The 16,517-nt window shown below is 31.1% G+C and overlaps 1 protein-coding gene across 1 annotated transcript; it reads left to right on the top strand.

Moving 5' to 3' along the window:
- The first annotated feature begins 1,387 nt into the window (after window positions 1–1,387).
- On the top strand, window positions 1,388–16,335 carry LOC140439152 (uncharacterized). The gene is made up of 3 exons (XM_072528876.1): window positions 1,388–1,471; window positions 1,625–1,908; window positions 8,771–16,335. The coding sequence occupies exons 2-3, from the start codon at window positions 1,665–1,667 to the stop codon at window positions 10,915–10,917; spliced, it is 2,391 nt and encodes a 796-aa protein (XP_072384977.1). The 5' UTR covers window positions 1,388–1,471; window positions 1,625–1,664; the 3' UTR covers window positions 10,918–16,335.
- The last annotated feature ends 182 nt before the right edge of the window (window positions 16,336–16,517 follow it).

Genomic DNA, 16,517 nt, shown 5'->3' with positions numbered 1-16,517 from the left:
AGCGCAGAACCAGAACATGATGAAAATAACACAATATCTTGGCTAAGTGTAAGGGCACAAAACAAAAGAAATTTACAAACACTAATACTTATCAGATTAAAAATAAAATAAATACTAGTAACAGATTTACTATGCTAGCAGATAAACAAAACTATACTCGGGAAGTTTGAATTTTAAGCAAAACCATAAAGCCACCTCCTATATTTATATACTTATGTGATTGACAAATGATGCGGAAAGAGAAACTGTCTAGAAGATCAAAAAGGCAGGGTACTAAAAGGATTTTTGATGAATAATCCTTATACAAACATATTCTAACCATTTCCTGCGTGAGATTTATCGATAATTTTTATTTATAAACAAATGAATGTGAAAAAATGTAGGTTTTTGGCGATTCACAAAAATTTCTGTACAACTTCCAGATGTGACTAAAAAATAGCGAATAAAAGTAAATGAGAGTAACTCAACGCACATCACGTTTAAAGTTAGAAAAAAAAACATGTCGTACAGTTCAAATAAACAATTTACTGATACCATAAACCGAAATAAAATATCTAATTAAAACAGAAAAATTAGATATGAAACAGAAAACTGTTTTGTAAATTTGTTATAGATATAACTAACGTCTTTATATAAATAACTAACGTCTTTGTGTCAAATCACCCATTTCAAACGAATTACAAGCTTTAGTATTCTGATAGAAACAGATCATCTTTTTCTCTGTCGTTTAAAAGTTGTAGCTTTCCACATTACAGTTTTCTTTATTATTAATTTTAGTAGTCTAAATCTTTCAGTATAGATGGCGCAAAAAACAAGCTTTTTAAAATTGTACAAAATAAATAACATTTTACTTATTTATATTAAATACATAACCTGTTTAACAACAAAATTTTACGTTATAACTTTATAAGTAGAAATTAAAAACATAGAAATGACGTTTATAAATAAAAATTTCCCATCCAAATTTTTTTTTTTTTCAATCCTTCTATTTTTTATTTAATTATTACCACCTAACAAACCTCATTATGGTCATGCCAACATAATTTCCCACATCAGCTTTATAGCTTTATACAACAAATTTCGGGAAAAATATCCATTTAGTGTAAGTTTTCTATAGTCGGTTTTCCCAGTCCGAACTGTCTAGGGTGGATTTTCACACTTGTTTTATATAAGGTATAAAATTGTAATGCAGAATCCGTAAAATAATATAATAAAAATGTACATTTTAAAAGCTGTATCTTCTGGTATTTGAATCATATAACCTATACATTATAAGGACATGGCAACACTGCCAACAGAATAGTTTGTTCTGTGAAACTTAATTGACAGCTAATTTGAGGCTAACTTCACTGTGACCAAAGAAAAACGTCAAACGTCCTTCTTGGTCCTATCAAAGAATATAGACATAGATAAAGAATATATATTAATATAGACGCTTCTATATTCTTTGGTCCCATGTTAGATAAAAAATGTAGGTAGACAATATATTAGCGAAAATTTCTTTAGTCTGTTCCATAGATAAATAATATATAGTATGATTCTGTTCTTTATGGTTGTCATGTTAATGTAAATTAAGTGTGTGTTTTCTTATAAAATGTGAGTGAGGTTAACTTTAACTTTTTAGATATAAAATTATTGGAATAAGTAAAATCAATTATAACCAAATGGAAGTAAAACAAGAAATCAGCGAGAAAACCTGTAAAATAGAAATAGAGTATAATCACTTGGATGATGCTCTTTTGGATGGTTTTAAATGTGAAATTCAGGAGGAATCCAATAGACAAAATACTCATGACACATATGATTCTTTAGACTTAAAGAATTTTGAGAATTGTCCCATAAATACTAAAATAGAACAACATGGAAATAAACTCGATCCATTCCAAGAAAATCAAAAAACTGAAAAAGGTTAGTATCAAAATATTTAAATCCTCCCATATTTAGAAGTAGCATAACTATATAGGAATCAATTTTTTAAAAGTGGGTACGCCTCAAAAATACCCAATTTTTATGTGAAATACCCACATTAATTTTTATAAAAATACTATGGCAATGATTAGTTTAATGCACTGAACGTACCCAAATATAATATATCTTTAGTAGTTAGTATTACTAATTACTATTAAATACATAAGTTGTCTTCTTTCAATAAGGAGGCATCATCATCAGTTTCTTCATTTCCCACAGAAATAATTGTTTCCAACAAGTTTCCAGAATGTTTCTCCATGTGCTATGACATGTCTCATAACTTTTTGCCAATTGTCAGATGGAATTTTTGATATGGAGTCAGATAATAGTTGACGAGTAGCTTGAAGTTTAAATGTTGTATTATTTCTCGTGACATATCCGTTTATTTGAGTCCAAATTAGTTCTATTTAGGTTAAGTTCACAGTGATAAGGTGGTAATCGCAACACTTCAACTTCATGTTCTTTTGCTATTTCATCTACACTGTACTTCTCAAATTTTTGTGAATATTGTTTGCATAGCTGCAATAACTTTTTTTTTTGAGTAAACTTTCTGCTGCCACTACTATTTCTTTGGTTATTAGCCAATCGAAGAGTTCTTGCTTTACCATTTAGTGTTAGGTAACGGTTCCTTTAATCTTGAACGGTAACTGGCATTATCCATGACTATTACAGAATTGGTCAGTAATAATATATCATTTGACTTAAATATTCCTCAAAAACATCAGCAGTCATTTCTTCATGGTAGTTGTTCATAGAATTTGAAATAAAATCTAGCAAGCCTCCATCAACAAATCCTTTATCTCCTCCAATATAAGTGATAATTAAACAGTGACCTTTACCATTTGGAAATTTTAAGCCTGTGGACAAATCTTTTATAAATGCCTGAGAAGTATTTGTAACCTATTAATCTTGCCAAATTTTTTTACAAAATGCGCTCATTTATCCATGTTTCATCTAAATAAAATATATATTTTTTCCTTCTCTCCTCAATTTTCGAATTTCCTCCTCCAACAAATAATTTCCTCTTTCTCTATGAGCGCAGATTTTCTATTGTTATTCTTATAAAGCTTTCTACAAATGATCTCTTTTAATGTTTGGCAAAGATTCATCGTCATTACTGTCTACTAGAAGTTTATCTGAAGTAGGAATCTTTGCTAAATAAAATAAATGAACTTTTCTTAGAATCGATTGTTTCACAGTATCGTCTATATGGATGGGTTTTCTTCCTGTTGACGTTTTAAGTGCTTCTGTAATACTTCCACTCTTTAAAGGTTAAAATACGTTTATTGGCGTTTCAATTTCCACTTCGGAAATCGTTTTTTCGAGAGAACGATTTCCGAAGTGGAAATTGAAACGTCAATAAACGTATTTTAACCTTTAATTGTGGCTTATTCCCATTTAAATAGTAATTAATTTAAAATGCCACAAGAAAATAGCTTCAGAACAATATTCCACTCTTTCGTTGCTTTAAAAGTCTATAAATAGTTGCTTCTCCAACTCAGGTCATGAACACTTAGAAACTACACTCCGAACAGTACTTGTAAAATGTTCATGTACAAGAGCATCATGTACATTTAACACTAAAGTTTTCATTGACACGGTTAAATGATACTTTAATTTCACAGGAGTAAAATATTATGTTTGTGACATTTTCACTACACAAGTTCACTTATTAATATCGCTTTTTATTATAGAACTAACAATTCTGTGTGATCACAGGACTTAACAAACACAACCTGTTTATCTTAACTAAAAGATTTACAATCTGTAAAATATGTTCTGCCTCTTGGAAATTTTAATTGCTTCTAAGAAAGTTGAGGGCTCATACATTGAATCTCTCCTTTTTGGAAACTGTAAATATTTTGTGCCTCTGTAGAGATTACATACTTTGTTATCATTTGTTGATTAAAATGACTACAAAATTTAAGACAAGAATTGAAATAAATTGGTATATTTAAAAATTTTAGGTAAGTAAAACCCAAACATTTTCAGAACAATACTGAATATTTTATTTAAAAAAATCTGCGTCACTTTTTTGTGATGTTATATTGGGTTTTGTCTCATATGCAATAAAATTTGTGCTATCAATCATTTTCAAATGTACTATAGGTTTTCGGGGCTGATCAAAACCGATTTTCGATTTGAATATTGGATTATTTAATGTCTTTCTGCTATTACTATGGTTGGACATGAGAGGAATTAATATATCAATCTTTAATACAAAAAAAATATAGACTGCTTATCTGTTTCAAATTTTTTTCAAATTCCCACACTCATGGTTCCTCGCGATTTAAATGCTACCGTTAGCTTTGTAGTAAACAAATGGCTCTAAAATTACAGTTCTAATTGCCTAAAAGGTAGGCCTATACAAATTTAAAGTAAAAAACTGCAATATCTGGGACATGCCATGAGGGGCGAGCGTTATAACTTGTTGCAATTAATAATGCAAGGAAGAATACAGGGTAGAAGGAGTCGCGGAAGAAGACACATCTCCTGGTTAAACAATTTGAGAGTTTGGTTTAACTGCACTTCTGCTGACCTCTTTAGAGCAGCGGTATCGAAAGTGCGAATTGCCATGATGGTTGCCTTCTTAGAGGAGATGGCACATGAAGAAGAAGATACAAATTTACTACAAATATTTACCGTTTTACAGAATGTTTACAAGTTATATTTTAGGTTGACAGCTGACTGTTAGCAGACAGCTGTCAGTTATCACCTTAAGGTTTAAAGTAGTTGCGGATTAAGCCCTAGACAACCTAGGCACGTGCCTAGGGCCCGAAAATTAGGTTTTTAATTTTTATACTTAATTTTTGTTTTTTTTTAACAAGAAAACGTAATACTCCTAATTATTGCTGAAATGTGTCCAAATTATGCCGAATCGTTGATTGATAAAGTCGCCAAGGTTGGACAAACGTTCCCGTGCTTATCCATATTCCTATTCGGGCGAGTCCTTATCGCAATTGCGTTAATCGTCATGTTTCATTCAATCGAGATTTTCTCCCTCTCCATCGCCAACTATTCTCCTAACCCACATCCCCAATTTACTTCTACAATTAAATTCCATATTAATTATTAGTTCACCTAATACTCATCTCCCTTAGTTCACTCTAAAAACCTTTCTTCCAATACATCTTACTTTCTACCTATCCCACTCTTTTCTTTTCAACCCAAACTTCATGTCTTAATCACTATAACCAATACTTTCCATGCTTCTATTTCGACACTCCCAAATTCAGATCAGATCATCCATCATCCACCACCCATTCCATATTATTAAATTCTTATTTTACTTCTCTACACAATTCCCTCAGGGTTTGGCTTCGGTTCTCTGGGGACCTCAGCCTTTCGTAGTCTATCCGTTTATCACAATTTTCTCAAAACACCTTAATTTTCATTCTCTTTACTCAAATTTAACAGAGCCACATACAACAATTTCATTTTACTATTATAGTCAATATAGACCAATAGTTCATTCAACTTACCAACTTATAACTTAATCTTTTATCTTCCTATGTACCTAGTGTTGCTTTATAACAGATAGGGCTTTTTCTCAAGTTATAAGTTAAGTACTTTACGACCAATATATTACAAAACCACTTTCAACCATCAAATTTTGTCCATTTCATACTTGTCAACACACAAAATATAACTACTTCACTCAGTTTGTCAACATCCAATCAGATATTCATATTCATGAACTTACAACTCAAGAAGTTTTACATTTTCCAGGTACCAAATGTTGTTTTTTGACATACAGGGCCTAATATAATTGAGTTGTAAGTTAATTTTTACATGAACTTTATATCATAATAGTTTTATTTCATTCATTGAACAACATCCTCACATATTAAATATATCAATTCCTATATTTTTTCAAGAACCCAACTTTCCACCAGTGTCTAGTTTCCATTTTCCAGGTACCAAATGTTATTAAAACATAAAGGGCCTTATATAAGAATCTTTTCATCACACCACTCGACACTGTATAGTTGGTTGCCTAACTATAATCACATAATTTTCTCACCACAATTTCATTTCACATACATAATTTAAAACAATAACATTGATGGTTGATACTGTTATAATTTTATTTTATTTCAACTTTCACAATTTTAAACAACGTTGGCTTCTGTCTTAAATAGACATATACAGTTACACTGACTGCTCTGTCATAACTTCCGTCTTAACCTGCCAAGATTGTCATTTCAATCAGTTGCTTTGACAAAGTCCTCGTAGACATACCGTCTCAGGACTCGCAACTAATGTAGAGTCATATGTCGCCATGTTACCAATCCAACGGTAACTTTAACATCTTAACTGTAAATTAGACATAATGTAAATCAAATCTTATTTAATAATTTTTAAAGGGTTTTTACCCACATATTTAGTGGCTACATCCATGTATTAACTAGTAAGTATTAACCACACTTTTACATTAACCTTAGTCAAAACTTAAATCATTTCATGTTCTTTTTAATTAAGTGGTTAAATACTATTTTAGGACACTGATGATGGAATATTTATTCCGAAAACGTTTTGTCAATGCAACATAGCCCAACTGGGTTTTTTATATACCTTTTTATAAAGGATTTTATTCAAAATTCAAAACAATTTCTCATGATTGTGGTGTTAGAGACTCTTCAATAGAGCAATTAAAATGATATGTACAAGATTTAAACCTAGCAGAACTGAACACTGAGTAGTAATAAAAAGTATTACAATTTAAGACTTTTATAAGTAAAGAAAATATTATTTAGCCTTCATGTATGAAGTAATTTATTCAGGAACATAATATTATTGCAAACATTCCCAAATTTAAACACAATTCGGATAATGTATTTAACCCTTAAAATAAGCAATGCAAGCAGTGAAAGATCACATTAGGCCAACAAAAATTAAATAGTTTATTATTGCATTATATAGAAAGAGTTATTAAATCTCTCTCTCTCTCTCTCTCTCTCTCTCTCTCTCTCTCCCTCTTCAATGGCGCTACAGCCCAAATCGGGCCTTGGCCTCCTCCAAACTATGCCTCCAACCTTGTCGGTCCCGCGTCGATCTTCTCCAGGTTCTCACGTCTAGCAAATTTTGCGTGTCTGCTGCCACTTCATCCTCCCATCTTTTCCGTGGCCTTCCTTTTGGTCTTGCGCCCTGCATTTTACTATCTAGGGCACTTTTCGACAATCTTTCTGTCTCCATTCTTACTACATGACCAGCCCAGCGAAGTCTCTGAGGTTTAACGAATTCTGAGATCGGTGTCCCTTTGAACAGTTGGTAGAGTTCATGGTTATACCTGGATCTCCATATTCCGTTTTCGTTAATAGGTCTTTCTTAGGACTTGTCTTTTGAAGACTTTCAGTTTTCTTTCTGTCTCTTCTGTCATCACCCATGTCTCACATCCATAACATACTATTGGTCTGATAATAGTTTTGTAGACCCTGATTTTCGATCTCCAGTGTGTGTTTTTGGAGCGAAACACATGATTGAGTGAAAAATAAGCTTTGTTTCCCTTTACTATTCTTCTTTGGATTTCTGGTTCTTCTGTTCCATCCGTGTTTAATGTAACTCCTAAATATGTGAAACTTTCTACCGTTTCAATATCGTCCTCTAATTCAACTGTGCGTCTGTTTCCCCTAGCTCTTGCCTGTGTTAACTTTTTTGTCTTTTGAATATTTATTTCTAGTCCAGTCTCTTTTGCCTTTGATTTTAATTGTGAATATATTTCTGTCGCCTCTTCTGTTCTGCGAGACATGATGCTGATATCATCGGCATAGGAGGCAATCTGTATTGATTTATTTGTTAGGAGATTACCTCTTCCTATATTCAGCTGTCTTATCACATATTCCAAGGTCAGGTTGAATAGTGTCGGTGCCAGCCGGTCTCCTTGCTTTAATCCTTGGGCTATCGTAAAGTTTTCAGTGAGCTCATTTTGGACTCTGACAGTTGCTATTGACGAATCCATTGTGGTTTTTACCAGTCGGATGTATTTTTGGGGGATATTAAAGCTCTGCAATATTTGATATAACTTGTTCCTATTAATTGAGTCGTAGGCTTGTTTGAAATCTATGAATATGTAGTGGACGTCAATGTCGTATTCCCACGATTTGTTTAAGATTTGTTTTACTGTGAATAGTTGGTCAGTTGTAGATCTTCCTTGTCGGAAACCGGTTTGATATTCCCCGACAATATTTTCAGTTAGTTGTTGGAGTCGTTTATATTAGTTATTAAATAACCCTATTAATTATGACACACTAATTGACGGGTTTGCAGAATTAAAAGTGAGAAAAAAAAACAATATAAATAATAAATTTGGGTAAATTTGTTGAAGTATTATTGTTTGTTTTAATAAACTATGTTTATTTAATTTTGGTACATGTATATTATTTTTTTCGTTTTTTTTTTAATCCGACATCTAAATAGAACTACATATTATATGCTTTGAAACTAAATTACCAAACGCAAAATATGTGTCATGACTGAAAGATAGGCCCTGAATTACAATGTTGCCTAGGGCCCGCTTTAGTCTTAGTCCGTCACTGTAAAGCTTCGATACTACACTTCGCTAGGTTCTAGACTGCTTGTATTTGACAGAGTTAGTGCTATTTCTGCCTCATAGTTCTGTTTGATATCTTGTCCCAATTTTTGTATGTCAATTTTTGCATGTACCTATGTTGTTTTTGTTAATCATGTTTCTCTGTATTGTGTTGTATTTTATTAACCTTTAATTTGATTATTACATTTCTTTATTTTACATTCATTTTCTCTTGTACTCATATGTTTATATTATAGTCAGTTTGATTTTTAGATTATTTCCAAGAGAACAAGATGGAAGTTATGAAGACACTATCTGGACATTTATCTTACGAAGAAAATTATATAAATCCACATGTTAAAGAAAAAACATTAAATAAAAATATAAAATTTGTGACTGGAAAAAGACCTTACAAATGTGAAATTTGTTTTAAGCAGTATACTACAGCAAGTAATTTGAAAGTACATTTAACAGTACACGCTGGAGAAAAACCTCACAAGTGTGAAATTTGTTTCAAGCAATTTAGTAATACAGGAAATTTAAAAGAACATTCGAAAATTCATACTGGAGAAAAACCTCACAAGTGTGAAATTTGTTTTAATCAATTTAGACAAGCAAGTACTTTAAAAAATCATTTGAGAATTCATACTGGAGAAAAACCTCACAAGTGTGAAATTTGTTTTAAGCAATTTAGTGAATTAGGTACTTTAAAAAAACATTTGAGAAGCCATACTGGAGAAAAACCGCACAAGTGTGAAATTTGTTTCAAGCAATTTAGTGAATTAGGTAATTTAAAAAATCATTTGAGAATTCATACTGGAGAAAAACCTCACAAGTGTGAAATTTGTTTTAATCAATTTAGACAAGCAAGTACTTTAAAAAATCATTTGAGAATTCATACTGGAGAAAAACCTCACAAGTGTGAAATTTGTTTCAAGCAATTTAGTGAATTAGGTAATTTAAAAAATCATTTGAGAATTCATACTGGAGAAAAACCTCACAAGTGTGAAATTTGTTTCAAGCAATTTAGTGAATTAAGTAATTTAAAAAATCATTTGAGAATTCATACTGGAGAAAAACTTCACAATTGTGAAATTTGTTTCAAGCAATTTAGTGAATTGGGTACTTTAAAAAATCATTTGAGAATTCATACTGGAGAAAAACCTCACAAGTGTGAAATTTGTTTTAAGCAATTTAGGTTAGCAGGTAACTTAAAAGAACATTTGAAAGTGCACACTGGAGAAAAACCTCACAAGTGTGAAATTTGTTTCAAGCAATTTAGTGAATTAAGTAATTTAAAAAATCATTTGAGAATTCATACTGGAGAAAAACCTCACAAGTGTGAAATTTGTTTCAAGCAATTTAGTGAATTAAGTAATTTAAAAAATCATTTGAGAATTCATACTGGAGAAAAACCTCACAATTGTGAAATTTGTTGTAAGCAATTTAGTGAATTGGGTACTTTAAAAAATCATTTGAGAATTCATACTGGAGAAAAACCTCACAAGTGTGAAATTTGTTTCAAGCAATTTAGGTTAGCAGGTAACTTAAAAGAACATTTGAAAGTGCACACTGGAGAAAAACCTCACAAGTGTGAAATTTGTTTCAAGCAATTTAGTGAATTAAGTAATTTAAAAAATCATTTGAGAATTCATACTGGAGAAAAACCTCACAATTGTGAAATTTGTTTCAAGCAATTTAGTGAATTGGGTACTTTAAAAAATCATTTGAGAATTCATACTGGAGAAAAACCTCACAAGTGTGAAATTTGTTTTAAGCAATTTAGGTTAGCAGGTAACTTAAAAGAACATTTGAAAGTGCACACTGGAGAAAAACCTCACAAGTGTGAAATTTGTTTCAAGCAATTTAGTGAATTAAGTAATTTAAAAAATCATTTGAGAATTCATACTGGAGAAAAACCTCACAAGTGTGAAATTTGTTTCAAGCAATTTAGTGAATTAAGTACTTTAAAAAATCATTTGAGAATTCATACTGGAGAAAAACCTCACAAGTGTGAAATTTGTTTTAAGCAATTTAGGTTAGCAGGTAACTTAAAAGAACATTTGAAAGTGCACACTGGAGAAAAACCTCACAATTGTGAAATTTGTTTCAAGCAATTTAGTGAATTGGGTACTTTAAAAAATCATTTGAGAATTCATACTGGAGAAAAACCTCACAAGTGTGAAATTTGTTTTAATCAATTTAGACAAGCAAGTACTTTAAAAAATCATTTGAGAATTCATACTGGAGAAAAACCTCACAAGTGTGAAATTTGTTTTAAGCAATTTAGGTTAGCAGGTAACTTAAAAGAACATTTGAAAGTGCACACTGGAGAAAAACCTCACAAGTGTGAAATTTGTTGTAAGAAATTTAGTAAAGCAGGTAATTTAAAAAAACATTTGAGAATTCATACTGGATAAAAAACCTCCTACGTGTGAAATTTGTTGTAAGCAATTTAGTTAAGCAGGTAATTTAAAAAAAACCTTTGAGAATGCTTACTGGAGAAAAACCTCACAAGTGTGAAATCTGTTTCACGACTTGTCAGTTGGCCTGTGTCGTTTTAACTGACAAGAACCATTTCCATGCGTTTATGATCGTTTTCCATGAAATAACAGGTAGTGAATATTTTCCAGGTACTTATGAACATTTGTCCAAATATATATGAACAGTTTTCCTGAAATAAATACCAGTAAATAATTCTCATATGTTCTTGGAACGTTTTTCTATGTATTTGTGAACATTTTCAATGAATTAACTGCTTGGGTATAATTTCTCTTGTGATTTGAACTATTTTCCATAAAATAACTGCGTGTAAGTCTCCTAAGTGCTCTTCATGTACGCTTAGTCCACTTATTTATCCCTTGGAATGTACTTTTGATCCTAAACAATACTGCAAACTGAAGCGCACTATATTGCGACGTTGTCAGGCAATTAAAAAAATCAGATAAAAAAATTCAGATGTCCTCGTATGTTGTAACCGTATGTCTGGATCGATTAAATATGTCAAGATGCCTCTTCTTCGGCAGTATTTTAATGTCTGGTCGGTGGGACTTCCTTTTGGCCCACTACAGTGTTTAATCAGGGCTTTATGGTGTAAAAGCAGGTCCGTAACGATGTTGAATGTCCTTGTCATACTTTCCCGTTTCTGTTTGTATTTCTCACATCTATTTTGTACTGTAAATATTGGCAACAGCTTCAGAAAGTTTAAAACAAGATGCAAAACAATATTTCTTCGTCAGCTGTATCATTTTTACAATTTTTTGGCCTTTGAAACAGTTGTTTCAAATGTTCTTAAATATAAATTATATAAAAGATTATTTTACTTAACGATTTTTGTAATTTAATAAATTATTGTTCTATCTTTATGTATATAACACATCGTATATAGTTAATTTGTGATTAGAAAATGAATTTTAGTCCAAATTTTTTGGGACTCGAAAAAGTAGACAGAGTGCCTACCAAGAAAAATTACATCCCTTTTAATTTTAGTACTTATTACGTTTTCTTGGTAGGGCAGATATGCTGATTTTTTGCGTACGAGTTAGTCCAGATGCCACCTTTAATCCGAATGGTTAGCAAAAAGAAGGAAAACATTCAATATCGAATAATTGTATTCAGGAATGTCTTCAAAAAATATTTTGCAATAAGAAATTTCTCTAAATTTGGAGATGAAAGTCAAAGGGGTGCAGATCTGGCTAATAGAGAGTATGTTCTGAAAGGTCATCGTTGAAAGTCTTAAATTTTTATACTGTCAAAATGGTTTGTTGCGAATAGAACTATAATACCTTATTAGCCCATAGACTTCCACCAGTCTCTAGTAACTTCTAACTATTTTCTGATTCTATAAATATAGCTCATATCTCAAAAGCCTTCTCATATTGGTCTTTGCTTTAGTTGTCAATCTGCTGTGACTATATTGTTATTTGCTTAATATTTTCTCCAGGAATTTGTATTATATTATTTAGTTTGTAAATTTCGAGCCACAATGTCTTCTATAAAAATCGCCTTCCTCCACCAAGCACGTATTCCCATATTTCTCATGTCTTCATCGATGTTATCAAGGAACCTTGTTCTGGATCTTCCTCTTCTTCTCTGACCAAGGGGTCTATCAAGAAGCGTTTTCTAGCTGGGTCCTCACCATCTAAACACCTCACGTTATCAATAAAAATATGTAGTATCGCTTTTGTGGCCTCTACATTGGTAAATTTTTATCATGAGACTGAAAAGCGCTTTTAGAATTCATAGTTCCTTTTAATTGTCTTAACACACAGATCTTTTTCACCTTGTTAGTTTTATTTAACAGAAATATATTGTCAGGTTATTAATAAAATACTAATATTTATTTACCAAATTTCTATTTTTGGTTCTTTTTATCTATTCAAAACAGTTTTCCTTGTATAATTCTTAGTTTTCCTTCAATTTTCAGAATGTTTGTCATTTTTTAATACATTTTTGATCATTTTTCTTGAAATAACAATTATGAATATTTTTCCAGGCACTTCTGAATATTTTTTCATATATTTATGTATTTATAAGTAATTTTGTTGTCCTCTTAAACATTTTTCCGTGTATTTGTGAAAATTTTTCAATGAAAGAACTGCTTGTGAACATTGTGTCATGTATTTGTGAACAGTTTCCTTGAAATAATTTTTTGTACTTAGTCCCCCATGTATTTGTGAGCATTTCCATGTATCTATGATCATTTTCTATGAAATAACAGTTAGGAATATTTTCCTGGTACTTCCCAAGTAATTCCATTTTTCCATGTATTTGTGAGCATATTTTCGATTAATAGTTGCTTATGAACATTGTGTCATATTTGTGAACAGTTTACTTGAAATAACTGCGTGTAAATCTTCTAACTGCTTTTCATGTACGTTTAGCCAGTTTATTTACATTTTGAAATGTATTTTTGATTCTAAACAATCCTGCGATCTGACGAGCACTCCATTGCGACGTTGTCAGCCAATTATAAAAAATATCCTTGAACTTAAGATACCTCTTCTTAAAAATAGCAACTATATCAATGTCTGGTCCGTGGGACTTAATCTGCTACTTCTTTAAGGGTAACTAATGAGATATTTATGCTATAGTTGGGCAAAAAGGTATAATTTTTTTGTACGACACCTAAGTTCACAGTATTTCGAAAAATATTTTGAAAAGCTTTTCCTTTTTGGCTAATTCTTCGATGTTGCAGGTTGGCATCTGGACTAATAGGTAAGGTAGGTATTTATTAAGTGACTTAATCTGTAATTATAATAATACACTTCCCTGGAATAACTAATTCGCTGAACTAACTCTTCAAACATATCTTCCACCAGCGAAAACTGAAAACAAAGTGCCTGTTTAGTTTCGACGATTCAGTTATTCAAGGAATGTTGGAAAAATGATCAAATTATTATCTTTTTTATATATATTTATGTGTAAATTTATTTCTATGCTGTTTCTTAGATTACGTATACTAGATAAGAAAACAAGTTAAAAATATAGGGGGCTCATCTCATTTCGCGAAAATTACATTTAACTCAAAACAGGGTGTACATTTTTCCATTTTATTGCAAGAAAAAATTTATTTTTTAATTTTGAAGATCTGGAAAGTGTTCGGATCGGTTTTATATAGATCCCGACTGGAATAAATCCCATTTGTTGACTTCTTTTTTAAATGTATGACTTCATAGTCCCAACTGTCTTTTTGAGGTAAGTTCTCGCTAGAGCGAAGGAAACAATAGGTTACAAAAAAGTCGCTAAAATACGTGATGTAATATGTTAGGGGTAATTTCTCTGCTGTTATAAATAAGATGTTTTTGTTCTTCAGCTAAGTTGATCTCTCACATCCTGTTACTATCTCTTTAGACAGGGAACTATGTCAACGCAAAAACTCATAGTTTCTAGTGACATTTTCAAAAGTTAGGTTGAATAGAATATAGCCTAGGCGCCTAGCCTAAATTTTCGTCTAAAAATTCCGTGTAGTACTGACCCCTTTTTGGTTTTAAAAGTGTATTGGCACTCTACAGTAAAGTATGATTGTTGTTATCTATACATAACCCTGATTTTTCCTTTCAGTTTTCTGTAACCGTTTAATTCCGACGGTAATTAGCAAGAATTTCTGCATTTTCGGTATGTATCTGGTAGCAATTTTCCTTCTGCATTTTTGTATTTTCCGTTCCATTTCAACTCCGTAAAGAGTTTATTAAACAATAAACCTGAGAATATTAACAAAACATTTGCCTCAAATTTGACAAGAAGTGACATAATCTAAAAGTAAAAATTTTTCTCTTCTACGTTCTCGCGTGAAGGTCAAATCTGCAATACCACATTAGTTCAGGAGCTTACGCTAAAAAAAAGATATCGTAGAAAACCGTTTCCAACACTTCCCAGAACTCGCTTTATATTAAATTTCTCGAAATACAATTGTATCATTAGATAGTTAGATCTGACGTTAAAAACAAATCTCGATATTGTCCGTCCAGGTTTTTGAAAGAAATTTTCGAATTGTATCGTAAAAGCAATAAGTAACTTGATGGAAATCAACATAAATACTCTCGATCGGATTTGGAACACGTGCAATAACAAAAATATTGAGCCATGTGCAATTTGTTGATGATTTTGGACATTTTTGTTTAGTCTCTATACTTTTTGTTGTACTTAGAGTAGATATGTAGTAGGTTGTAGTTGATTACACGATACAAAAAATTACGCTCAACATTTTATCAATTGAACCCGCAATTTGCGCGATCACTAACAACAAAATTTTTTATTTGAAACGAATTACTTTGGTTTTCTGCAGAAACTGTTTTTTCTTAATATTTCGCCTGTGGATGTAACTGGTAATATCAAAGACGATGTGGTAGCGGTAGGAGTGACTTTTGGTCACTGGATAGTTAAAGAACATTGCCCACAACGACCGTTTCTTCATTGTGTTACAGTTTTCTATTAGTAAGATAATTTTTTTTAGGGGAATGCCGTACGATGCATTCAAAGAAAAAAAATGGTTGAGTGGTAATTTTTTGTTGGGTGTGTTATAAAATTTATTTTCTCATAGCACAATTTGTTCGATTACGCCAAGTAGCAGTCTTTTAATATTTGTTTTACGTTTTCAATTTCCTATCTCCCCTTTTTTTAAAGTTGCAGTTTTTTTTTTAATTTCTCCACTTTGAGTTCACTATTTTCTTCTTGGCAGTTTTTTCTTTGTACCCTGAATTTGTCTTATTATAATATTGTTTTTTATTGTTATTTCTTTCTAATTTGATTTCTACTTTAAGTTAATACTTTTTTCTTAATACAGATTTCAAATTTATAGTAATCATTTGCTTTATTTTCCATTTTTTTATACACTTAATCACTATAGAAGACTATAATATAGCAACATATTTCTCTATATTTTCTGTAATTCTCGAACTTTTAAGTAAATATGGCTCTTATTCTCCATTTGCCTTCTGTTTATCCCACCATAACCAATGTTTGCTCTAATATTTACTGTTTTTATTTACCTAATTAACACTAAGAGTCCATGTTTCATATTCATACAGTCACACAAGTGTGTAGTTATTAGAAATTGTGCCGAGAAAATACTTTTTTGGTCGACTCCAAAAATGTGGCTATATAACAAAGTTTTAAAAGGCATTATTTCGTTAAAGAAGGGTAGCTTATATACCTGTAATGAAATAAATATATTTGTAATAATTTTTAAGGTAAATTATGTGTCATATTAATAATATTTTATGTTATTATTTGTTGTATTTTGAACAACTCGAGTCATTTGGGTTTTTCAGAATATTTTGAGATTATGATATGTATTATTGTGCACAAATCCAATAAAAATATCTAATAAGTGTTAATTCTATTATTTTTATTCACCAAAAAATATGACAGATACATTCAGGATGAAAAATTAAACAAGCTTTACTTAAATGTTTAATATTTCTTAAACTCGGTTCGCTATTTCCAGTCCGAACTGTCTAGTGAATTTAGTAATTATTTTTTTGCGAAGTTAGTTACTTTTTGACAGACTAAAAGTGGC

The sequence above is a fragment of the Diabrotica undecimpunctata genome, chromosome 4, assembly GCF_040954645.1.
Source record: "Diabrotica undecimpunctata isolate CICGRU chromosome 4, icDiaUnde3, whole genome shotgun sequence".
NCBI classification, from domain to species: domain Eukaryota; kingdom Metazoa; phylum Arthropoda; class Insecta; order Coleoptera; family Chrysomelidae; genus Diabrotica; species Diabrotica undecimpunctata.
This window is presented reverse-complemented; position numbering and strand designations above follow the sequence as displayed.